We start from the raw sequence: 26980 nt of genomic DNA on the forward strand, positions 1-26980 counted from the left end.
TTTAAGTTCATTTTCAATAAATCTAGAACCTGATATCTACAATGCTGATAGCATGGATTGTACACCTACACTAAGGACATTAAAAGTAGCACATTCTCTATTGACTTATCTCAGGTCTATTTATATCCAAAAACTGTAGTTTTCAAAAATTTTTCCTTTAACTGTTTGTAAATTATGAAAGTTTTCGGGCACTGAAATTTAACAACACTTTTGTAAAACGCAAGAACGTAAACAGGAACATTAACAATCTTTTGATTCCCACATACAGCTACGCCTTCAAGGAAAAGCTACACCGTAAGCTATTTGGTGCCTTGTGTGCCTTTGATGTATTTAATACCATGTGTTGGGAGCCACTACTCCTGATTTTTCACATACTTCTCTTTATTTTTAATCTGTTCACATACTACAAAAAAAACTATACCCCATTCTTATAATAACGTAAAGCTACCGAAAACAGGAGTAGGGTAGGTTAGAGCAGGTAGAGTAGGAGAGGGGGAGAGAGAGAGAGAGAGAGAGGGGGGGCAAAAATAAACGCGCAAACACCCAGAGGAACACACTAACAAACACACAAAGTGAACACAAAAAATCACACATAATTATACAAACGGGCACATAAAAGACTATTACAGAGACAAACAACAAACAAAGTCAGACATACAGGAACAGAGAAACACACAACATAAAAACACATATATAAGTTAAGAAATACAAACACAAGAAATACAGACACAGAAACGGACAAACATACAGTCAGACACACAGGCTCTGATAGAGAGACAAGAAACACACACAAACAAACAGAGTGAGTAGTTGCGCTATAGTGCTTTTTAGGAGACACATAGAGGCAGTACTATTAGATCTACTATCCTTTCATGATGTTATTAGGCGCACCTGGTTCTTATGCAACACTATAGTGTCCATGTCATGGTATAGTAAACCTAACTGTTATGTAATATGGGCTTGTTTGTTTACTTATGCAAATGTTTTTTTTTCAATATTTATTTGGTTGTTATATTCAAAACCTGCGAGGGCCAGGAAAAAACCTTCAGAGCCCATTAGTGGGGAGCCTTCAAGACGCTGTGGCCAAGCAAGCAATTCCAAAGAGCCCCTGGGAGTCAATTCCAACGGGGGACTATTAAAATATTCCGAATATTTCCGCCCCCTCGTCCAGGAGCCTTTCTCAACGGAAAGAAAAACAAACGATAAAAATGAAGAATTTTTTTTAATATAACACACGCAAAAAAACAAAGAAAAGAAACACGACAACTAAACACACGAAAAAAAATAATAAGAAAAACTCACGTTACAAACAAAGCTCCCGGAACTGATGGTAATATCATAAGAAAAAACGAAAGCGAATGTTTATAGTGAAAGCATGGATCTCTCTCCTTTGCATAACCAGTGTATACACTGATTGTGCAGAGTAGAGAGTCCCATGGTTTCACTATAAACATTCGCTTTATTTTTTCTTAAGTAATTACCATCAGTGCTCGGAGCTTTGTTTATAATGTAAGTTGTCCTTATTTATTTATTGTTTATTTATTTTTTTGGGTGTGTAGTTGTTGTGTTTTTTCTTATTGTGTGTGTGTGTGTTATGCTTTAAAAAGCATTTTTCTTCTTTTTTATCGTTTGTATTTTTTCTCCGTTGAGAAAGGCTCCCTGGCGAGGGGGCCGAATTATTCGGAATATTTTTAATTTTTACTTAAAGTATAGTTTTTTTCACTGCTTTGTTGAAATCAAAACCCGTTTTCTTTTGCTTGTTTTTTTACATTCAACTGCTATTTGACTTAATTTCCGCTCACCTTGGGTTTAATTTAAAACTTCACTTTTCCTTGAAAAGTTTTTCGTCGAATAGCAGGTTTTTTGATTAATCGCTATATTAATCAAGATGACTGAAAAAAAATCGGAAATAAACTGAATATTTAATAAATACTGACATTACTTTCCGACAACCTCAGCAATTCAAGATTCAAACTTTTGTTTATCATTTCTTTCATGATTATATTCATAACAATAAAAAAACGTTAACATTACATTGAAACAACTGTTACATTTTCTTGAAATAGCACAATCAACTATTAATTTCTACTTTTTTTGGGATTTCTTAACTCAACTATATCAGTATATCTTATCTATATGATGGATATAATTATTTATTTTAATTTCTGATGCTTTTGGGTATTGTTTGTTCTTTGATAAAAATTTCTGCTCGTTCTTGTTTGAATTATTCTTTGATTCCATCCCTGCCTATCTTAGTTTTGATTTGGCTTTTCAATGTTCTCCGAAACATTTCTTTTTCATACTTTTTTTAAGCTAACTATGGGCAGACTGTGTATTTTATTAGTTTTGCCCCAAGGGCTATCATGGGTAACTTTGGACATGATAAAGTTTTTTTTTTAAATTGATAAGCTAACGACGAGAAGCTCGCGTAATTTATTATTTTTACCCCAAAAACTGTCAAGGGTAGCTTTGGACATGTTACTTTTTTTATTTGATAAGCTAGCAATGGGCAGCGTGTGCAAGTTACTATTTTGCCCCAATGGCTGTCATAGGTACCTTTGGACATGATGATGTTTTTAATTGATGAGCTAACAATGGGCAGCTTTTTTAATTTACTGCTTTTGTCCCAAGGACTTTCATGGGTAACTTTGAACATGATCAGGTTTTTTAATTGATAATCTAAGAATGGGCAGCTTTTCTAATTTACTATTTTCACCCCAAGGGCTGTCATGGGTAACTTTGGACATGATGATGCTTTTTTTATTTATAAGCTAAGAATTGGCAGCTTGTGTAATTTACTATTTTTGCCACAAGGGTGGTCATGGGTAAATTTGGATATGAAGATGTTTTTTTTTAATTGATAAGCTAACAATGGGCAGCTTTTGTAATTTACTATTTTTTCCCCAAGGACTGTAATGGGTAACTCTGGACAAGATGCTTTTCTTATTAATTGATAAGCTAGCAATGGACAGCTTGTGCAACTTCTCCATGGCAGCTTGCCCCAACGGCTGCCATGGGTACGTTGGAACATTATGATTTTTTTTCAATTCATAAGCTAACAATGGGCAGCTTGTGTAAATTACTTTTTTTTACCTCTAGTGCTGTTATGGGTAACTTTAGATATGATGATGTTTTTTTAATTGATATACTAACTATGGAGAGCTTGTGTAATTTACTGAATTTGTCCCATGGGCCGCCATGGGTAACTTTGGATAAGATGATGTTTTTTTTTAATTTAAAATCACCATAAAAAGTCGATTCTTTTGATGTGTGTATTGTTGTCTAAACAATGATGTGTGTATTTTTTTAGAGTTTCGGTTAAAATTCAGCTGAATCACTCCTTAATCAGACTTCAGTTCCTGGAACTGTTTGTTTAAATACTTCGATTAATTTTCATGGTAGTCAACTAGTCTTGGCTTAAAAAATAAATGAAATAGACCACTGGTTCCCATGAAAAAATGCCATTTCCCTGTTTTTCAATATGAAGGACGACTAAAATCTCTTAGGATTTCAATCATTGCCATTCTAATAGTGCACTTTCCATTCAATTCACCCTTGTTCCGGAGGTCGGTATCAACTACTACTACTATTACTAACTATTCGTGGTAGTACCGTACCGCCAGAGGCCAACACAGCTATGGACGGTGGGTATTTCTTTTCAAGAAGCCTCAAGCATTTATTTTCACAGCAAACTTTTGCTAATAAAAAAAAACTATCTAATAGCAACCATTCATCAATTAACTTCAAATGAAAAAAAAATCACACCATACGATTTAGTTTCAAAGTGGGTTTAAAAATTTTCAGGTAATTAACTCTTTAATAGGTTGCAGGTGATGTTGCAACCATTACAAGAGAGAATACTAGGAAAAATTGTTTCCTAGCACTCTTTATGGTTGGCAGAAAAAACTTATGAATTTTACAGTTGAATTGTAATGATAGACTCAATTTTTAAATGAGAAGCAAAAAAAAATTCACTACATATACATTTGAGAAAAAAATATATTGTATGTTTGGAAATTTTTTTAAGGTCTTATAATTATCTTAAAACCCGAATGACATAGGATATAAAATAGCACATTATAAATACATGTTTCACAAAAACAATTACATAAGGCTTTTAAATTTGTTACAGACGGTGCGATAGTATTTGCTTACACAAGGGTGAATACGGAACTAACATTTGGGGGGGCATCATTCAAAGTTGTCTCCCTCATTGGTATTGTTTGCTTCTGCTATTCAAACATGTGGAGGCGCGTGTGCCCCTAAAAACCACGTTCTAGAGCCGTCGTTATGTTTCCATTTACTTACCCAAAGAGAATGCAAGTTAGTGCAATTGAAAAAACAGCAAGTACAGTAGTTAAATTTGATCCTCCCTTTGTCTTGGGGAGTTTTTCCTTCAGTAAAGTGGGATAATTTGATTCTGAAAGAAAAAGTAAATTAATTAAAAAACAACAAGAACTTGGCAATCATCAAAACACCAATTAGGGAGCACATTATTGATTAAACACTTTAAATTGGTTGAAATAAATAAGGTGGGACTGCTCTAGACGTAAGTTCTTATCTTTAGCACTACTATTCTCAACAAAATTGTTGCAGGGTACGGTGATGGTTTTTAACCAAGTAATATGTGTGAACAAAAATTTAGGAAATTTTCATCATTCTATTCCTACTGCTATATATGTATCCGTTTTGTTATTTATTTTTACTCGTCTTATCATTCCATATATTCATTACTGTCTTAGTTGTTGGTATCAATTATGACATATATTTGCAGTTGTATTGTCATTCCGCATTCCACTAGTTGTCAACACTTTTATTATATTTGGTAAATGTTGCAATGCAGCAATGTATTTAGCGTTTAGTTTGTCAAAGGAATGGTTCAATTTGTCTTAGTATGTCTAAGTGGGTTGTGACTTTTTAAAGAAAATATTTACAAACGATAAGGTTATCATTTTATATAATGTTTAAGAAAATTCAAAACATTAAAGAACCACCATAACTCGTCCATCATTAAGCAAAATGATTTGCTTAAATATTAATAATATATTACAAATTTTCTTTATTTTAAACTACCCTCTCGTTAACAATGAATAATGAATTCATCGAATCGTAAATGAATCTGCAGTTAGATGAGAAGTAACAGTAGGAATCACAGAGATTATCTTGGCATTATTTTAATTAACAATGGTTTTCGAGGCTTTTATCAATTCCAACAAATTTATAAGACAAAAATCAACCGACTTGGTGCAACCATGAAATATTTATGCCAGCTTTGCCTTTCACAGAGGCAAATCGATCGAGTCCGTTGATTTTTGAATTATCAACTTTGTGGAAGCAACGAAAGACTTGAGAGACATGGCTGATTAAAGTAAAGCTAAGACAGATAGTCTCTGTGAGGTGTATAGATGGATAAACTCTTTCACAGCTGGCTATACTATGCGCATACAGGTTGTCAAGAAGATGCATCAGCAATGCTTGAGGAATAATTTATGTTGAAAATTAAAAAAAAAATCATGATAATTTTTCTCATATATTTTCATTATAAAAATAATGCTTTAAATTCATTGGTTGGTGTTTTCTCAAGACACCCTGAACTTGATGCCACCCATGGCAATTCATTCCACCATGGCACACTATAGCTGGCAAATAGCACCGTATGACAACCTGAATCATTCCTAATACATTTTTTAGAAGTTTGTTTATTATTAATTATGCTTTATGCTTTAAATAAATAAGCTAGTGTTTTCACAAGCCACCCCCAACATGATACCCCTCATGGTAATCCCTGACTTGTACTCTATGATTAACTGATGATTGACTCTCAATTATATGATTAGCTCTATGATTGGCCTGTGGCAGCCCTCTGGCGTGCAACATCACACCTAAGGCAATCTCATATATTTTCATGATAAAAATGAAAAGCGGAATTGCTTTTGTTTCTTTCTCGTTTTTTTTGTCTCAAACTGGGTCGTTCAACTTTTTTTCCAAAAAACCGTACCAAAGCGGAATTACTTTTGTTTCTTTTCTCATTCTTTTGCTTCAACCAGTGTTGATTAACTCTTCCCAAAAATGCCAATACCAATGCAAAATTGCTCTATTTTTTTCTCGTTCCTGTTTTAAGCAGGGTTGTTTGAATTTTATCTAAAATAGCAATACTAAAGCGGAATTGTTTAGTTTCTTTACTCATTATTTTGTTTCAACCAAGTTTGTTTGACTTTTTATTAAAAAAGAAAACAAAACCAAAGCGGAATTGCTTTGTTTCTTTCTTGTTCTTAAGTTCAAACTGGGGTTATTCGTCTTTTCCCCAACAATTCCAATTCCAAAACAGAATTATTTTATTTGCTTTCTCACTTCATTGTTTCAACTCAGGTTTGTTCGACTTTTTCCTCAAAAATAGAAACAACAAAGCGGGGACAGACACAAACACGGAGTCAGAAGAACACACAGAGTCAGAAAAACAGAAAAAGTGAGAGAGAGAGAGAGAGAGAGAGGTAGAAAGAGAGAGAGAGAGAGAGAGAGAGAGGTAAACAAATAAAATCACCCGTAGAGACACAGAGACGGAGACTGGAAAACAGACACTCAGAAAAAAAGGCCCAGAGAAAAAGGAAAAGTAAAAAAAACGTAAAGACAGACACAGAAACAGGCAAACATACGCTCAGACACACGGGCAGGGTGAGAGAGAGTCAAAATACCAACATAAACACACGGAGTAAGAGATAGAAACAAACAAAGATAGACATTTGGCCACTATGAGTACCAGCCTTTGTTTGACTTTTTATTGAAAAAGAAAACATCACAAAAGCGGAATTGCTTTGTTTCTTTTCTTGTTCTTAAGTTCAACCTAGGGTTATTCGTCTTTTCCCCAACAATTCCAATTCCAAAACACTGTTATTTTGCTTGCTTTCTCATTCCATTGTCTCAACCCAGGTTTGTTTGACTGTTTTCTCAAAAATAGAAATTATAAAGCGGAGACAGGCACTAACACAGAATCAGACACACAGGCACAGAAACAAAGACAAAAGCTCAAACATACACACGCAGAGTCAGACGATAAAACACACAAAGAACATTACAGAGACAAAATCGCACACGCAAAAACATACAGAGTCGGACAAACAGGAAAAGTGAGAGAGAGAGAGAGAGAGAGAGAGAGAGAGAGAGAGAGAGAGAGAGAGAGAGAGAGAGAGAGAGACAGAGAGAGAGAGACAGAGAGAGAGAGAGAGAGAGAGAGAGAGAGAGAAGTAAACATATAAAATCACCCATAGAGATACAGATACGGAGACTGGTAAACAGACACTCGGAAACACAGGCCTACAGAAACAGAAAAAGACAAAACACGTAAAGACAGACACAGAAACAGGCAAACATTCGCTCGGACACGTGGGCACAGTGAGAGAGAGAGTCAAAATACCAACAAAAACACAGAGTAAGAGATAGAAACAAACACAGATAGACGTTTGACCACTATGAGTACCAGCCTCCCTCGGGTTGGGTACCTACAACCAACCTATAACTAACTCGAGTCACCCGTAACCAGCTTGTTGCACCCCGAGTACCTAAGGCCACCCCGTTTTAACAGCTTGAACAACATTGTTGTTCAGATGTGTATTTCATGCAAACTCCCAGCGTTTTTAAGAATTTAACATTTTTATTACGTGCGACAAGGTTAGGTTAACCTATACTACGGTTTTGAGGTAACTTGCGGGCACACTTGCAAAATTCAAATGAACCTAGCTTAAAATTAGTTAATAATATTATTTTGTATTTCGTAGGAATAATTTTTTTGTTTAGTTGGAATTGTTTCTTATATGTTTCAAATTTTTGTATTCTAGAAGAAGTATTTCGGATTTTAGAAGTTTCGTGTTTTGTAGTAAGTGTTTTATGCTGCAAGCCATCTATTTTTCATTCTGTTAAAACTATTTTAGAAACGGGCAAAGTATTTTTGTATTTAGAAGAATTATTTCTGTTGTGTTGGAATTATTTTGGTTTGTGTTTTCAATTTTTTAATTGTATAAGAAGTATTTTGGATATTTATAATTTTATATTTTGTAGCAAGTATATTGTGTTGCGTACCAACTATTTTTCATTCTGTTAAAACTGTTTTAAAAACCAGCAGAGTATTTTTGTATTTGGAAGAATTATTTCTGATTTTCAGAAATTATTTTGGATAATATTCGAACTTTTGTATCAAACAGTTCGTGGTAACGAACTGTAGTAAGGAGCGACCCGGCTCAATAGTAACCAAAACTCTAAAAAATGGAATTTTGATACCAATAGCTACATCAAAAGAATCGCATTTTAATGCCGGTTTTAAATATATAAGTTTCATCAAGTTTAGTCTTACCCATCAAAAGTTACGAGCCTGAGAAAATTTGCGTTATTTTAGAAAATAGGGGGAAACGCCCCCTAAAAGTCATAGAATCTTAACGAAAATCACACCATCAGATTCAGCGTATCAGAGAACCCTACTGTGGAAGTTTCGAGCTCCTATCTACAAAAATGTGGAATTTTGCATTTTTTGCCAGAAGGCAGATCACGGATGCGTGTTTATTTTGTTTTTTTGTTTTTTTTTTTTTCCCAGGGGTGATCGTATCGACCCAATTGTCCTAGAATGTTGCAAGAGGGCTCATTCTAACGGAAATGAAAAGTTCTAATGCCCTTTTTAAGTGACCAAAAAAATTAGAGGGCACCTATGCCCCCTCCCACGCTAATTATTTTCCCAAAGTCAACAGATCAAAATTCTGAGATAGCCATTTTATTCAGCGTAGTCGAAAAACCTTATAACTATGTCTTTAGGGACGACTTACTCCCCCACAGTCCCCGTGGGAGGGGCAACAAATTACAAACTTTGACCTGTGCTTACATATAGTAATGGTTATTGGGAAGTATACAGGCGTTTTCAAGAGGATTTTTTTGGTTTGGGGGAGGGGCTGAGAAGAGGGGGATATGCTGGGGGAACTTTCCTTCGAGAATTTGTAATGGGAGAAGAAAATTTCCATGAAGGGAGAGCAGGATTTACTAGCATTATTTAAAAAAAAAAACAATTAAAAAATAAAAGTGAAAAAGCTTTTTCAGCTGGAAGTAAGGAACAGCAATAAAACTTAAAACAAACAGAAATTATTACCCATATGAGGAGCTCACCTCCTTCTAATACCTCGCTCTTTACGCTAAAGTATTTTCGGTAATTTCAACTACTTATTCTACGGCTTTTGTGATTCAGGGGGTCATTCTTAATGAATTGGGATAAAATTTCAGTTTTAGTGTAAAGAGCAAGGTACTGACGATGGGGCGAATCCCTTCATATATGTAATAAAAACATGAGAATACAAAAGTTCTTTACGTAAGCTAATTTATAAGTTACGTAAATCTTTTACCAATAAATAAAATTAAAAGTTCTAGTTGCCTTTTTAATTAACCAAAAAATTGGGGGGCAACTAGGCTTCGTCTCCCGCTCTTTTTTTCTCAAAACCATTCGATCAAAATTATGAGAAAGCCATTGAGCCAAAAAAAAAATATGCTAATTTCGTTTTGATTATTCCTCTGCAGAGAGCCAAAATCAAAACATACATTGATTCAAAAACGTTCAGAAATTAAATAAAAAAAACAAGTTTTTTCAACTGAAAGTAAGGAGTGACATCAAAACTTAAAACGCACAGAAATTACTTCGTATATGAAAGAGGCTGCTTCCTCATCAACGCCCCGCTCTTTACGCTAAAGTTTTTTACTGTTTTAAAAAGAAGAATTGATAGACAGAGTCAAACTTTAGCGTAAAGAGCGGGGCGTTGATGAGGAAGCAGCCTCTTTCATATACGAAGTAATTTCTGTGCGTTTTAAGTTTTGATGTCACTCCTTACTTTCAGTTGAAAAAACTTGTTTTTTTTATTTAATTCTATAAGAAGTATTAGGGGTGTTGTTAGTTTTTTTTTTGTTTTTTAGCAAGTATTTTGCTTTCTGCACCAACTATTTTCCATTCTGTCAGAAATATTTTAGAATTGATCAAAGTGAGTTAATATTTTGTAAGAATTATTTTTAGTTTGTAGGAATTATTTTTCATTGTGTTTGAACTTTTTGTATTCTATTAGAAGTTTTTAATGTGTTATGAAATTTTTGTATTTTAACAAGTATTTTTCATTGTGCACCAACTATTTTTCATTCTGTTAGAACTATTTTAGAATCGAGTAAATAATTTTTGTATTTCGGTTGAACAATATTGGTTTCAGGAATTATTTTGGAATGTTTGAACTATTGGTATTTTATAAAAATATTTGGGGTGTTGACAGGATTTTAAAGTTTTTTTTTTATTATTTAGGATTTGTAGCAAATATAGCAAATATGTAGCCTTTTGTAGCAAATATCTTGTGTTCTGCACCAACTATTTTTCATTCTGTTAGAACTATTTTAAAATGTATAAAGTATTTTTTAATTATGTTTGAACTTTTTCCTATTCTATCAGAAATTTTGGGATGTCTTTAGAATTTTTTTTGTAGATAATATTTTCTGATCTGCATCAACTACTTTTCACTCTGTTAGAACTATTTTAGAGTTGTGAAAGTATTCATATTTTGTAAATTATTTTTGTTTTGTAGGAATTATTTTACATCGAGGTCGCAAACTCTTTTGTCGATTTTGTATGAAGTTTTTCTATTCTATAAAAGGTTTGTGGGATGTTGTTGGAATTTTTGTGTTTGTAGCAAGTATTTTGTGTTCTGTATCAGCTATTTTTCATTCTATTAGAACTATTTAGTATTTTGTAAAGTATTTTTTTATTTTGTGAGAGTTGTTCCTGTTTTGTAGTAATTACTGGGAATAGACTTGAACCTTTTTTTTTCGTTTTTTTAAGCATTTGGAATGTTGTTAGAATTTTGTGCTTTTTAGAAAATATTTTCTGCTCTGTACCAACTATTTTTCATTCTATTAGAACTATTTTAGAATTACGCAAAGTGTTTTCTTTATTTCGTAAGAATTATCTTTTTGTTATGTAGGGATTATTGGAATTAGTTTTGAAAGTTTTTATTCAATAAGAAGTATTTGGGGTGATGTTAGAATGTCTGTGCTACCAAGCATTTTGTGTTCTAAACCAACTACTTTGCATTTTGTTGGAACTGTTTTGGAATTAGTATTTTTTTTTGTAAGTTATTTCTTTTTTGTAGGAATAATTTTGTATTATGTTTTGAACTTTTTAGTATTCTATAAGAAGTATTTGGGATGTTGTTAATATTTTTGTGTTTAGTAGCCAGTATTTTATGCTCTCGATGAGCTACTTTTAATTCTTAAAAAACTATGTTAGATCGTTGCAAAGAATTTTGTATATCTTATGAATAATATTTGCTTTGTAGGAAGTATTTTATACTATGTTTCAACCTTTTGTATTGCACTATGGTATTGCAATAGGCTCAGGTGCCCGTAATAACATCTTGCTGAGCGATTAGCTCCAATAGTATATCCCCTATGGATGTCGTGAAATCCATCCCCCCCCCACAACTTGATTTCTATATATTGATTTCTAAGGATTATTCAGGATTTCTACTGTTTGTGGGAACAAGGAAACGGCATATTCAAGAAAACGTTTTAAATTATATGTCCTTTTAAAATAGTTCGTAGTAACAAACTGTAGTAAGGAGCGACCCAGCCCAATGGTAACCGATACTCTAGAAAACGGGACTTTGTTACCAATAGTTAAATCAAAACAATTTTATTTTAATGCTGATTTTAAATATATAAGTTTCATCAAGTTTAGTTTTACCCATCAAAAGTTACGAGCCTAAGAAAATTTGCTTTATTTTAGAAAATAAAAACCCCCTAAAAGTCACAGAACCTTAACGAAAACCACACCATCAGATTCAGCGTGTCAGAGAACCCTATTGTAGAAGTTTCAAGCTCCTATCTACAAAAATGTTGAATTTTGTATTTTTTCCAGAAGGCAGATAACGGATGAGTGTTTGTTGTTTTTTTTTGCTGTTTTTCCCCCAGGGGCGATAGTTTCGACCCAGTGGTCCTAGAATCTTGCGAGAGGGCTCATTCTAACGGAAATGAAAAGCTGTAGAGCCCGTATTAAGTGACCAAAAAAATGATAGAGCCTTAACAAAAATCACACCATCTGATTCAGCCTATCAGAGAACCCTACAGTAGAAGTTTCAAGCTTCTATCTACAAAATGTGGAATTTCGTATTTTTTCCAACAAGACAGATCACGGATGCGTGTTTATTTGCTTAATTGTTTTTTCCCTGGGGTGATCGCATCGACCCAGTGATCCTAGGATTTCACGAGAGGGCTCATTCTAACGGAAATTAAGAGTTCTAGTGCCTTTTTTAAGGGACGAAAAATTGGAGGGTACCTTGGCCCCCTCCCAAACTCATATTTTCACAAAGTCACCGGATCAAAAATCTGAGACAGCCAGTTTACTCAACATAGTCGAAACACCTTATCACTATGTCCTTGGGGACGACTTACTCCCCCACAGTCTCTGTGGGAGGGGCTGCAAGATACGAGCTTCGACCAGTGTTCTCATATAGTAAGGGTCACTGAGAAGTGTCCAGACGTTGTCAGGGGGATTTTTTGCTGAGGAGGAGGGGTTGAGGGAAGGGGGTTTTGTGGTGAGCACTGTCCATGGAGGAATTTGTTATGGGGAGGAGAATTTCCATGAAGGAGGAGGCAGAATTTTCTAGCATTTTAAAAAATATTTTTGTCTTGAAAATCTATGAAAAATATTTTTGGAAATGAGTGGCTCCGGGGGCTGTCGTGTGGCGGCCATAGTTTGCCACGTTGGTGTGAATCCCCATTTTGGACATCACATAGGAGGTGGATTGCCAAAACACAAACCAATGGATTTAAAGCATATTTTTATCATGGAAATATCTGAGGGTACTTTAGGAATGATGTAAGGTACCAAAGGGTGTCATGTGCGAGCCATAGTATGCCAGATGTTGTGAATTGAGAGAAAATAATACCAACAAAGAATAAAAAACATGAAATTAAGTCAAATGTCTTCTACCCCGCTTGAATCTACCTCTAATAACTCAAGTGTCCTCTCAATGGATCTAGACTTATTGATTAATAGTAATGGTTTTCGTGAAATATTATATTTTGATGTTGTAGATACACTTATCGTGAATTTCTCACCATTTATGTTGGCAATCCTCGATTGAACAACTTTCTAGTTGAAAATATGTCTTTCTCGCCCATTAAATATTGATTTCAGTGCCCTCAGTATAATGTGTTTTTGTAAATTTGTTTACTATTAAAGCATGTATGTACAATAAAAAATCTTTGTCTTTTAGATTCCTTGCTCTGGAATGAATGTTCAATATATTTGACTAATTCAATTCATGGACCTTGTCACCTTTGTACATAGGAATGCTCGTTCATGATTGCCTCTAATATAAGTGTAAAATTCTATATAGCGAAGAGAAAAAGATAAACTTTTGTCCGTATATGAGGGTGTACTATGTTCTAGCCATAATCATGCGCTTGGTTTTGTTTCACCTCTGATAGCACATTCAAGATCAAATAGAGTGCAATATTTTATTTAAAAAATCTTGAAGAAAAAATCCCAACGAAAAACACACCTTGAAGAAAAACGCATTGAAGAAAATGTAATTTTGAAGGGAAGAACATCCCCTAAAGTATTCCGTAACCTCCCACGTGCGCACCATCATTTCATATGTAATTACATATTTCACCTTGGAATTATATCAATAAAAATAATTCACTAATAAATGGAAAAGTGGTCAATTTATTTATCAGAATTTCAAAAAATTAAAACTTGTTTTGATGCAAAACAAAAATGTGAAGTGCGAGTAACGCATGCAAAAGTGAATGAATGAAAACCTGTTAATCTATTACTACATAAAAGACAGGTGACCAACATATCTAACTACTTTTATATTAGCTACTTCAAAATCTTCCAAGATTATTGTTCTTATCTCTTCTTGATAAATTTGAAATAAACAAAAAACTTGACTCTATTGAATACTAAATTAATTTATTCCCTCTTCAAAAACTAAAAAAACAGATGTTTTAGGAAAAAATTTACCGAATTCGAATAGAAAATGGTATTGTTGCCAAGAAACCTGTCAAATTATTGTTTAACAGACAACAAATTGAACAAATTGAGCAGCGGAAAATGAAGAATAAAGATGTCTATATAATTATATCTTATCATCAACTAATTAAAATGGTGGCTTACTTCCAATTTGAGTACCATTAGCAGCTGTAAAAATTCTTTTCAAATGAGTACTTGTGAAACAACTTCTGAATCCTTCATTCGATATAAGAATTCCGTGAAGAAATTCAAAGACGCGTCAGAAACTCGTACGCAATCGTTTCTGACTTGTTTAATAGAGCTCTATTACCGAAGCTCGTTATTATCTCATTATTAAGTTATGAATTAGTCCTATTGATTAAAACCCAAAATATAGAAAGAAAATAGTATTAATAACTTATCTGTAATAGAATAAAAATTTAAAAAAAAACACATGAATTATTAGGCATGGTAAAAAATGAATAACGGCCCCCCATTTTGTTATCAGTTTTATTTTGTTCTTTATTTCAATAAATTCCTTATGGTTTTCAATAGATAAATTAATAGAATATAAATCAATTAAAAATTAAGCAAAAATATCCTTTAATTTTTTTTACAAAACCCCTTCCCCAGGCTCGTATAAAATTTTTTTTGATAATGGTGATCTCATATCAGCCTGGATTCTAAGAAAAATACCGCATAGTTTTTGTTTGGAGGCAAGGCCCCCCGCTTCTTATTCCTTGATTTAGACCTCCTGGTGTGATCGTATTTACACCATCAACTGAAACCGATGATAAGCCCATCGCTTCACCAGCTCACCCCTCCCGGCCTTCAAGGAGATTTTATTTAATCTTTTGTGTTTCATTTGACAGGCTTCTTACACGGGTTTGGATTTCTTCCCAGAATTTTGAATGAATTATTCTTTCGAAGAAAGCTAGAGGTAATTTACAAGAAAAATTTATTTCGATTTTGAAATTTATTTAATACAATTAGCAAACAAGAAATGGAAAAACATTCAAGCGAAATGAAAATGAAAAGTAAATATAATCGAACTATTAGGAAAGAAGATTTAGACATTGGAATGGAATACACGATTACACGAATGAAATGTGTTACAAACAAAAATGGAAAGAAACTCGTTATCATTTTTTTGGTTTAAATGGTTGATTAAAAGGCGAAACGGTTTATTTATTTACATCTAAAAGTTTTGATTCTAAAGCAGCTGATATTGAAAAGTACTTTGAAAAAATAAATAAATGTATGATCTAAAAAGTTATTGAAAGAAAACATGAAGATATATTGATATCGAAATATCCTGAAAAATTAAAATATTACGTTTCATCGGTGGTAAGGATAAAATAGAATATTATTAAACTCTTATTTCACAAATCAATCAAATTATTATTTCAGAAGGCCTTTGTCGATCTTAAAGCTCAAGATGCGAAATTAAGAAATGTCAAAAATTATCATTTAAAATAATGTAACCTCAATTTAAAATGTTATAAATAGATGGATTTATCTAGGTTGGGTCTAGAACCTGTATTCACATTGTGAAATGAATAAAAATGATACCACATTTGATTTCCAAGGACCTGTTTTCATGTTGAATGTATGGTTGGTAAACGTTCAAACAGTGCAATGTTTGAGGTTAAAATGATTTAAAATGGATTGAAAATAATGTAAATTGATTGAGTGATCTAGGTGAGGCAGAATTGGAAATTACTATGTTACTGCTAGGGCCCCGGTAAAATCCGATGTTAGGGCCCCGTAGGCATTGACTGCTTGGGTCCCGTTGGAATTTACTCGCTATGGTCCCATCGGAATTGCTCACTAAGGCCCCCGTTGGAATTTCTTGTTAGGGCCGCCGGTGAAATTGGATGCTAGGAGTTGACTGCTAGGGTCTGATGTATTGAAGGTTCCCTATTGGTGGACCCTGAAAGTTTTCCCTCGCATCCTTCAGTTTTTAAATCATTAAAGAAAAGACTATGATATAACGCCTACGTTTACATCTTGATTAGCTGGATCTGAAGGTTTTTGCTATCCCTCGCTGGTTTTTAAATATTTCACATAACAACAAAAGAAATCTCAAATAAAACATTTGCATAAGTAAACAAACACCTGCATCTTGAAGAAAACACCCCTATTACGTAACAGACATCAGCGTCTTGAGGAAGTTAGAAAAAAGTGTTGGGAGTGGGATTCGAAGGTGGTGGGCTCAGGCTAAACAGATTGAGGCATCACCACTTTTATGCTGGTTTCCAATAAGACATCTCAGAGAGCAGAAACGAACAGAAATTAACAAATGAACAGAAATTAACAATCGAGCAGAAATCAACATGAGTAGGGCTGACAACCCCCAGGGCTTCACTAGACCTGAATATAATTTGCACTTTTTGAAAAAACAATAACCGTATATGAATTGACAGTTTAATACATATACTGATATTCATTCCATAAAGTTTTAATAGCTTTTGATTTATTAAAGTTAAAAAAGTTAAAACATTTAATATGCATTTTGTTTTTAATAAAGTATAAATTAATCTCTGGTCTTCAGAAATCATGGGGGGGGGTCTCAGCCCTATTCATGTTAATTTCCGCTCCTTTTGAGTTTGTCTCGGCTGTTTACTGAAATTTCTGTTCGTTTTCGGTATCATTTATTTATATATGTTGATATGTGGTCGTTTTACGCCTTGAAAATTATTTGACTTTATTTTTGCTCATTTCCGATTAAATTGGACTCATCACTTTTCATAAGAAAAACTTGTTTTTTGGAAAAAGTGTCAATATGATAGAGACACAAGGAAATTGAACTGATATCTATATTTAATTTAGGCTAAAAAAAAATCCCTTCCACCTTATCCCCATCCAAATATTCTCGCTATATCTCGTAGAGGCGCGCACAAAATTGCAGTCTCTCTTTTCATATTGAATTAACTCCTTCTTAAAAACTGATTTAGCAATATTCTACATATATATGACTCCGATTCAACAGAAATATGAGTTCGAATTAATGGTCAACATCCGAAGAGTCGTAAAATAAGAGATTCGTTAGCAAAATTCAGTCGCGAAAACTGCTGACACATTGAAGTGCTTGAGTAGAGTCTCCAATATTATCAAAACAACATGAAATAGTTGTTTTTTTTTTAATTACTGGCATAACAATACTTTTAAAAACATGCAGATTAAAAGTATTCTATTGGCACTAAATACTAAATAAGTAAGACACAATGAAATCAAAATTGGTAATGTGATTCTTCTTAACAGGCACTTAGTCAAATGTAAGTGGATCCGCTTTCTATTGGATATGAGTATTTCCTTTGTTTAAGTGGCAGATTCTTTTGCGTTTAAAACCAGTAAAGTAAAATTTTGTCGAGAACACAGCTTAAATACCAATACAGTTATGAAAACTCCTATCTTGCCCTTTAGAAGCTTTTGATATAGAGCTCTGAACTTGGCGCCTCCTCCAAGCCTACGCTCCAACGCACAGATCATACTACAACACCATAGGCGAGAACGCAATTTTTTTTTTGTTGCATTCACAGCTTATATACCAATACCAGTTTTCTGTTACCAATTAGATACCACTACCAGTTTCCTGTGTTCAGCCGCTAGCATCGCTACCGCGCACTGTGTCCCAAAAATAAATCGAGTTTTCATAACTGTATTGCTATCTAAGTTGTGGTCGAGAGACGTGTTCTTAAATTTGACTTGGTTGAGTTTGGTTGACTTATACCCCAAAAATATCCTTTGGAGCAGCTATCAAGACGATACAACAAATCTCAGTGCCTCAGCCAAACCAGAATGAGAGGGATTTTGTGCGGTTACACCAATGAGACACGACATTCAGGGCCTTTTGGATACCCTAGGTGGCTCTGCTGGCGCAATAAGATCTAAGGTCTAAGGCAACGTTGGTTATGATCATTTTTGTCTTTTTTTACAAGTCAAACCATAGCTTGGCAGTCAAAGAGAAAAATTGGGGTAGGGAGGTGCGGCAGATTAGTGAAACCTTGGGAATGTTTTTTCAGTTCAGGCGTTTCTGTTGGTGGATTTGAAAAATTCAAAGTCTATTTCATCCATCCTGTCTTTAAGGAGGATAAAACATGAGTATTTCAGGCAGTGGGGTCAATTTGGGAGTAGGACGGGGGTTTTACCCTCCTAGATTTTGAAAAATGAATTTTTTGGGGTACTTCACTGAAAAGTGCTTTTATTTGGCATTTTCACAAACGAAACTGAAAAGAAGACAAAATGTCCCCCTCAAAAATAAAAATATATCTATTCTAGTCCCCCTCCCCCCGAAAAAAATTCAATTGGTGCCACATCCCTTAATTTCCAGACCAGGGATAGTGGACGTCAGACCGGATAGATAAATTCTAATAAGGGTATAATAAAGCACAGCTAGGTGACAATCGGTATTTACAAAAGAGTATCAATATTTTCAGGCATCGTATTGAAGCATCGATACTTTCAAAAACTATGCATAATTCTGTTCAACTATAAGTTAATTTGTTGGTGGCCATTTTCTTAACTTCAACTGCTAATAAATTAAAAAAAAAACTTTTCCAATCGAAAATAAGCGGCAACTTTAAAACTCAAAAAGAGCAGTATTTATTATTTCTATGAAGGGGTTGCCCCCTCCTTAATACTTTGACCATCTCGCTAAAGTTCTTAGCCCTTTAGAAAAGATTCCTATTCTGATTAAACGGCCATTGTGTTTCAGAAGTCGTTCTTAAAAAATTGGGATTCACACTCTAGCTTTAGATAAACAGCAAGGTATTGAGGAAGAGGCAACCCCTTCGTATGCGGAATAATTTCTGTTTCGTTTTGAGTTTTAACGGTTGCTCCTTATTTTCGGTTGAAACCTTGTTGTTGTTTTTTTACTTCATTTCCGATGGTTTTTCAAATAATGCCTTTAAATCTAGCCCACTCTTCATAAAAAGTTTCTTCCCCTCAAGGGAAACTTCTCTTGGAAAATTCCTCCCATGTAAAATACAATCCCCTGTATAATTTCTACCGGAAAATTCCATCCTCTCTCAAAATCCCCCTCCCCTCACTGAAAATTTCTTGCCAAAAATTCTTCTTTGCACACTTTTATTTGAAAAAGACTTATGAAAAAGACTAAAGATGCTGTAATTAGTTTTACCCCGGGCACCCTCAGACGTTATGCCGAAATTAGAATTATTGGTACCAATAGAATCTTCTAAAAGAATAACCGTCAAGGGCAAAAGTTCATTTTGTCACTTTATCAGCATCTCCTGATGGGGAAGTGATGACAAAAAATTCTACTCGTTTTTCTGTTCACTCCAGAAATCTTTTGTTCAATGGAAATTACTTTTTGGAAATCCAAACACGCAGAAAATAGCTGTCGAACAATTTTCCCGGAACTTCTCCACGTGCAAAAGTGAAAAGTGAATCTCCTGATGGGGAAGTGATGACAAAAAATTCTACTCGTTTTTCTGTTCACTCCAGAAATCTTTTGTTCAATGGAAATTACATTTTGGAAATCCAAACACGCAGAAAATTGCTGTCGAACAATTCTCCCGGAACTTCTCCACGTGCAAAAGTGAAAAGGCAAAGACAAAGTAAGACAAATAAAAAGAAATTCTCATAGGAATTCTTTCAAATCTCTCTGGTGTAAGGTTTCCCCTGGAAATTTCCCTCCAGACAGAATTTATCCCCATCTAAGCCCATCCCTAACACAAAACCCCCCTCCCTCCCAAAAAATATCCACATATTTCCAAATAACAAAAGCATGGGTAAACCTTGGACAAATTTTACAACTTAAAGATCTATCCCTAGAGGGTTAGTCTAGAGGGTTAGTTCTCTCAGCTTAGCGCACAGCTTAAATATACAGTACAGTTATGAAAACTCGATTTATTTTTGGGACACAGTGCGCGGTAGCGACGCTAGCGGCTGGAGACAGAAAACTGGCAGTCTGAATCTAAAAGTCGGAGCAATTGGACAAAGAAAACACCATTGCGTTCCCTCCTATTGTGTTGTAGTACTATCTAGGAGGCGCCAAGTTCAGAGCTCTGTACCAAAAGCTTCTCATGGGCAAGATAGGAGTTTTCATAACTGTATTGTATATCTGAGCTGTGTCTTAGCTTGAGACAAGACAAAAATAAGTTACACAATAAATGGGAAATATATAAGTTGTGCTATATACTTGCACATTAGGGAGGCGGAGGGTAAATTATTTGGACAGTTTGAAATTAGAAAACAATTCTTACTTTATAATCTGCAAAATCATTATACCTAACACATATTACATGCAGACCAGCTATTTTACCCCCTCCCCCCTAATGTGCAAATATATAGCCCAAATTTGTTTCTAAAGTATTATATCTTCATAATATTTTGTGATATTTCATTTGGATTGAGCGTCAAACAAACAGGTTCTAATTAAACGAAGCACTTGAGTGAGTGTACAATTAAAAAGTACCAATTTATTATTGTAACTATTTATTTTGTTATTATGTTTAGAATTGTTGATATTATTATTTATTGCATTTTAGATTGAAACTTAAAGTGGCATGAGTGGAGTAAAAGTTGAATTAAATCTATTAATAATTGATGGTGGTTCGGGACGGAAATTGGAGGAGACATGAAACCGCGCTGTATTTAGAGTGTGCAATTATTACGGGCCCATACGTGCATCAATGTACAAGCAATTGTGTTAAGTGTATGTTTATGTTTTTTTTTAATTAAAACCCATATTCAACTTATCCCAGTTAGTTTTAAAGAGTGCTTTTTGCATCTTCATTAGAAAAAAAAATAATACAAAGGACTAATTTTGTGGTTGGCCTCTTCAGAAGGAAACATGTTAATAAAACAATTCTGATACTTTTCTATTATAGCGATCCCACTCAGTATTACGTTAATACTAACGATAAATACCAAAACATGGTGAAAATATAATAGTTTAGCAACAAAATTATGGAAACTACAACAAAGGATTATGAAACGGAGAGGGGGGTTAGTCCAGACCGCATTATATTAAATAATTAACCTAAACTAACCTAACAAAAATACCAAATAAACATTAAACTAAATTATAACTACAATTTAGTTTCCCACCGAACCGAAGCTAACTGTCTGGTATAAAGACTGTGAAAACCGATTGTTGTCTCATGTTTGCGCTACAAATTTTCGAGTGTGTACCAGCTAACAAGGAGGTAAAAAATATAACACTTAAGAAACAAATTTAGGATATATATTTACACATTAAGGGGGGAGAGTAAAGTACAGCGGGTATGCATGCATAATGTGCCAGCTACAAATATTCTAGATAAGCTATTTGTCTCTTAATACAGACAGATGAAAAACCGGTTCTTGGTTTGGTCTCGAGTTTTACAAAGAATTTTTGAGTGGGGCAGCTTTAATAGAAAAGTACCTAATTATTATTCCATAAAATGCAGATAACTGATGTAGATAGATCGGATATTTTTTTAATCACTTTCACAAGCCCACAAAGGGCTGAATTCGGAGAACAGATAGTTACAGAATAGGAGAACAGATATTACGGAGGACAGAAACAGATATTACAGGTGCTTCCACTTTCATTCACTTTCCCCCGATTTTTTTTAATAAATGAATTCTTGCTATAAATTCTTCACAAGTCGACCCTTTTCTTCCAATGCATCCTCCTCTTTGCGTCTTCAAGGGTCGGTCCGCCTTATAGCGACATAAGAAATAATGTACTTGAAACATATATGAAAAAAGAGCAAAAACAAATTTTTACCGGTCATTCTATGATAGTTTGTACAACAAGCGTTTTATCCAGAGACAAGAAGACAGACTGCCAAATTCATCACTTATTTTGGCTGAGGAGTCGTTTTTATTAGCTGTGTGGGAGGAGACTGCATATTGTAAACAGTTTTAAAGGCAAAAGTTAATTTTGGGTGTATGTACGATGTGTTTTATTCAGTTTTAGTAATTATCTCTAACAATTTGGTTAGAAATTTGATGAAGCATGAAGACGTCACGAAAGTAACTGACATACTGAAAGAAGTTCAAGAAGTTTCCAGACAAAAGTGGTTACAGGTCAAATGACTTTGACTGATGTAATAAAACGTGCTATGTCTTTCCTCGGTGATTTGACAGGTCTGAAGTGTGAGTCTTGAGGCGATTCTGAGGAAAAATTGTAGTGGAATGGATAATGACGCTAAAAAAGCGAATTATGATTCTTCTAAAGAGGCAATAGCCCCTCATTCTGAAGTAGGAAAAGAGAACTGTTGGAAAGAATAATGTGAGGTTTTTCAAACAGTTCGTGGTAACGAACTATAGTAAGGAGCGACCCGGTTCAATAGAAACCGAAACTTTAAAAAACGAAATTTTGATACCAAAAAGAAAAATTTTTAATATATATTTAAAAATATAAGTTTCATCAAGTTTCGTCTTACCCATCAAAAGTTACGAGTCCGAGAAAATTTGCCGTATTTTAGAAAATAGGAGGTAACACCCCTAAAGTAATAGAATCTTAACGAAAATCACACCATCAGATTCAGCGTATCAGAAAACACTACACTAGAAGTTTCAAGCTCCTATCTACAAAAATGTAGAATTTTGTATTTTTAGCCATAAGACAGATAGGATGCGTGTTTATTTGTTTTGTTTTTCCCAGGGGTGATCGTATTGACCCATTGGTCCTAGAATGTCGCAAGAGGGCTCATTGTGACGGAAATTAAAAGTTATAGTGTCCTTTTCAAGTGACCCAAAAATTGGAGGACACCTAGGCCCCCTCCCATGCCCATTTTCCCCAAAAGTTACCAGATCAAAATTCTGAGATTGCCATTTCATTCAACATGGTCGAAAAACCTAATAACTATGTCTTTGGGGACGACTTATCCCCCGCAGTCCCCGTAGGAGCCGCTGCAAGTTATAAACTTGAGGGGAGGGGGTTATGTTGAGAGAAACACGGAGGAATTTGTCATGGGGGAAGAGAATTTCCATGAAGAGTGCACAGAATTTTCTAGCATTTAAAAAAAAAGAAAAAATAAATATGAAAAAGTTGTTTAACTGAAAGTAAGGAGCAGCATTAAAACTTAAAACGAACAGAAATTATTACGCATGTGAGGTGTTCATCTTTTCAACTGTTGTATCTAAAGTGCACTCTGCTGATTTGGACATTTTCCAATATTGTGATTTGGACATTTTCCAATATTGTGAATATATTGGTTTTCAGAGTTGCACTAGCCGAGATAGAAGCAATGTTAATATTATGTCCTCACTATCAATGATGAACAGAGTAACGTATAATTTGAGCCACCTAAAGACGAAAATAAATACAAGTAAGCCGAGCAGAAAATATACAATTATGTACAATAAAACTGAACTGTTGATGCCCACACCTAATTCGACAAGATTTATCATATGTACTATTATTGTGCAAAAAAAAATAAATGCAAAAGTAAATCAGCGATACAGAGATATACAGACACAAAACCTGAAAAATTGTGTCATATAGAACCCGCTAAAGTTTGACTCTAAAGCTTGACTCTATCCCCAACTTTATTTTTTAAAATAGTAAAAAAAAATTGCGTAAAGAGCGGGACGTCGAGGGAGGAACAGCCCATTTCACATACGAAGTAATTTCTGTTCGTTTTAAGTTTTAATGTCACTCCATACTCTCAGTTAAAAAAAAACATTTTTTTTATTTAATTTCTGAACGTTTTTGAATTGATGCATGTTTTGATTTTGGCTCTTCGCACATGAATAATTCAAACGAAATTTGCATATTGATTTTTTTTTTTGGCTAAATGGCTTTCTTATAGTTTTGATCGGATGACTTTCAGAAAAAAGGAGCGGGGGAGTAGGCCTAGTTACCCTCCAATTTTTTGGTTATTTAAAAAGGCAGTTAGAACTTATAATTTTTTACGAACGTATTTATTAGCAGTAGTGTGCTCATATTGCCGTTTGGTGAGATAATCTTTCCCTTTATGTATTCTTTGGAAGTTTCAACTTAACACGCAAATCAATTCTGGAGTTATACTATTTTGACAATTTACATGCACATGGTGATTTTTGATTTAGTTCGTATTTCCCCCTTACTACTATAAATGGAGTAGTGGGGGTAGTTGTAGTACTATTGGTAGCATACAATTATTCCTTTTTGATGACCTCCCTTATCATTTCCTGACAATCCGCATACACATAACCAGTTTTCAGTTATTTAACCCTCTCATTAACATTCTCTGAAAGGATCACCTGTATACCCTTCGTCTTCTTGGAGAGTAAAGTTCAAACATGCATACCTTTCTCAATAACATATACTATGTGTATACAATGAACGAATTGCCTAACTTATAACCCATGTCCTGAGGACTATGGGGAGGTTGACATCCCCATAGACATAATTCCTGGACCTTTCAACAATGCTGAACAAAATAGCTGTTTTACAATTTGATCGGATATGTTTTGGGAAATGAAAGGCATGGAGGGGCTGATTGCTCTCCATTCACTTCTGACTATTAAAAAGGACACTAAGACTTCCAAATACCAATCAAATAAGCTCCATCCGATACAAAATTTATACAACTACCCATTCCATAGGAACTTTATATGCCCCGGACATAATTTACAACCCTTGTCCAAGGGCTCTGGGTGATTGTGCTCATCCTAAAGACATTGTTATATGATTTTTGGACTATCGGTAACAAAATGAGTATCTCGCAATTTCAACTGAATGCGTTTTGGGAAATGAGGATGTCAAGGGGGGGGGCTAGTTGCTCTCCATCATATTTGACTCTTAAAAGGGAACAAGAAATATACATTTCAAATCAAATGAGCCTCTTCCAAAGTTCACAGGACCACCCCTCCATAGAAACCTTATATGCTCCTGGTGTATAACTCAAAACTCATATCCCAAAACTCTAGGTGTTTCGTCCACCCTAAAGGCCTCATTGGACTATTTAAAAGATAAAGCATCTTTGGACTATTTTTGAACAAATTGCTATTTAAATTTTTCGGTTTTTCGATTGAGGAATTTCTTTAAAAATGAGCAATCAGACAACTCTCTACGATACTCCAGTGCCCAACTAGCTGTGGATGCAAAAAAAAATTAACTACGAGCATACAGTTTTTCACACACAGGAAAAACTTGTCGTCTTTTTCTCCATTGGAATCTAGTAAAGAACCAATTACAATGAGAAAGGCTATTGTGTCTAAATTTGTTTTAATAGCTCTCAACATTATAATAACACTCTTTGACATGTTGTTTTTCCCTGTCGATCTTCTTCATACCCCTGATCTGTTGAATATCTTTTTTTTTCTCTGTCATATTTTACTTTCTTAGAATTTTGATCACAAGACAACTTGACAGTCATCCTTCTGTATGCTCAAGATTTGTTCCTTTCTGTGGCATTTCAGTTGCATTCAGTTCCTTTCAGTTGCTGCAGTGCTGTTTTCTCGATTTGATACAAACAGGACAAGCCTATATTTTTTTTTCTTCTTTTTGGAATAATATAGACAAAGCTCAGAGAATCAGGCACCGAGGTAAGTTAGGTATGGCACCATACCCAAGAAAAGTAATTTTTCACTTGAGGCATCTTAGGTTAATCATCTGTAAAATTTAGTGTATTTAAGCTATCAGTTCAAAATCTCTGAAGTTATTATGTAATCATGGTTGTGGTTGCAATGAAAGACGAGTCGAAGCCCATAGTAAGGAAAACTATTAACTAAAAGTTAATATAGTGCAAGTATCTTCTAAAAATTTGCTTTTCTGGATCATACCGCCATATTTAACTTACTTAGCTGCCTCATTTTCTGAGGTTCGTTTCTTGCAATTCAGACTTGTAAGGTAAAGAATCAAGGTTGCAGTGGTAGCTTCAACCAAGTACCAGACGAACACGTCCCATAATAACAAAATCAATATCTCAAAACTCTTAAAATGGTGTCGCATCAAAATAAAAAAGTTCATCATTAGAATCCCCATTTCTGGTAATCTTACATAGGGAACTTACAGTCCTTTGGATTGAACTACCACTACTATGGGCTGGATTTCGTTCTTTATGTTAAACCTCTTACTAGGTTGCAGCTAACACTGCAGCCATGATAAATCTGCATAAGGTCTATCTAGGCTGTGATATTTATTGGTTAAATAACAACGAAGACCACATTGCCTTTCCATCACAAACACCAAAAACAAAAAAAAACAATAGGAAATTCTTTTCGTAATACAATGGAATGCATTTGGAATAAATATTTTTTTTAATTTCATTTTCATTTTATTAGTCGTAAGTTGTTGTAATTTTTTCTTCTTTTACATAGTTATGTTTTGCTGAGGACGGGCCTTGAACATAGTGAACATTCATTCAAATTAGATTTCCATTGTCTTACAAAAGAATTCCCCATTGTTCTTCTTGTTTTTGATGTTTGTGTATTTACTGGTTATGATTGGACATGATTTGTTTTTTGGGTTTTTCAGCAGCACCTACAACCTAGTATGAGGGGAACACGTCCCTTAGAAACAAAACAACAGCCCAAAACTCTTGAAAACGATGTCACATGTTCCCTAAACATAAAGTGCACCATTAGAACCCTCTTGTCTAAACACCTAGAGATATAAGATTACAGTCCCTTGGCTTTAACAATAAAGAAAATCCATTGGCTTGAAAAAATAGGAAAGTGGCTGAATCCACAATATTCTGCATCAAAAGCATATTTTTTTCGTTTTTTTTATCCGCAGCTAGCGGGGCAATGGAGCATCATAGACAGGTGTCTTATTATTCATATTAAAATAAATTGCTAAATCTAGTGTCGTCAGCAGATATTATCATCAGTAAGTTGATTGATCAGTAGATATTATCAGTAAGTTGTTTGAACGTTGATTGTGAGTTTAATATGCTCACATTGATATTTATTCCTTTTGTTAATACTGATACTGTTTCCAACTATACTGAACAAAACAGCTATCTCATGATTTTGATTGAATATGTTTGGATAAATGGTGGGTATGAGGGGTAC

General features: G+C 34.3%; 1 protein-coding gene across 1 annotated transcript in view; it reads right to left on the reverse strand.

Moving 5' to 3' along the window:
• LOC136026557 (uncharacterized) overlaps window positions 1–21885 on the reverse strand; it is a 36626-nt gene extending 14741 nt beyond the window's left edge. Inside the window, exons 1-2 of the mRNA XM_065703242.1 lie at window positions 21759–21885; window positions 4309–4420 (exon numbers count right to left, since the gene is read on the reverse strand). Of these exons, the coding sequence (XP_065559314.1) occupies window positions 4309–4420; window positions 21759–21765 (119 nt within the window). The 5' untranslated portion in view covers window positions 21766–21885. The remainder of the gene's footprint in view (window positions 1–4308; window positions 4421–21758) is intronic.
• Window positions 21886–26980: the final 5095 nt, after the last annotated feature.

This window comes from Artemia franciscana, chromosome 4 (assembly GCF_032884065.1).
Source record: "Artemia franciscana chromosome 4, ASM3288406v1, whole genome shotgun sequence".
NCBI lineage: Eukaryota > Metazoa > Arthropoda > Branchiopoda > Anostraca > Artemiidae > Artemia > Artemia franciscana.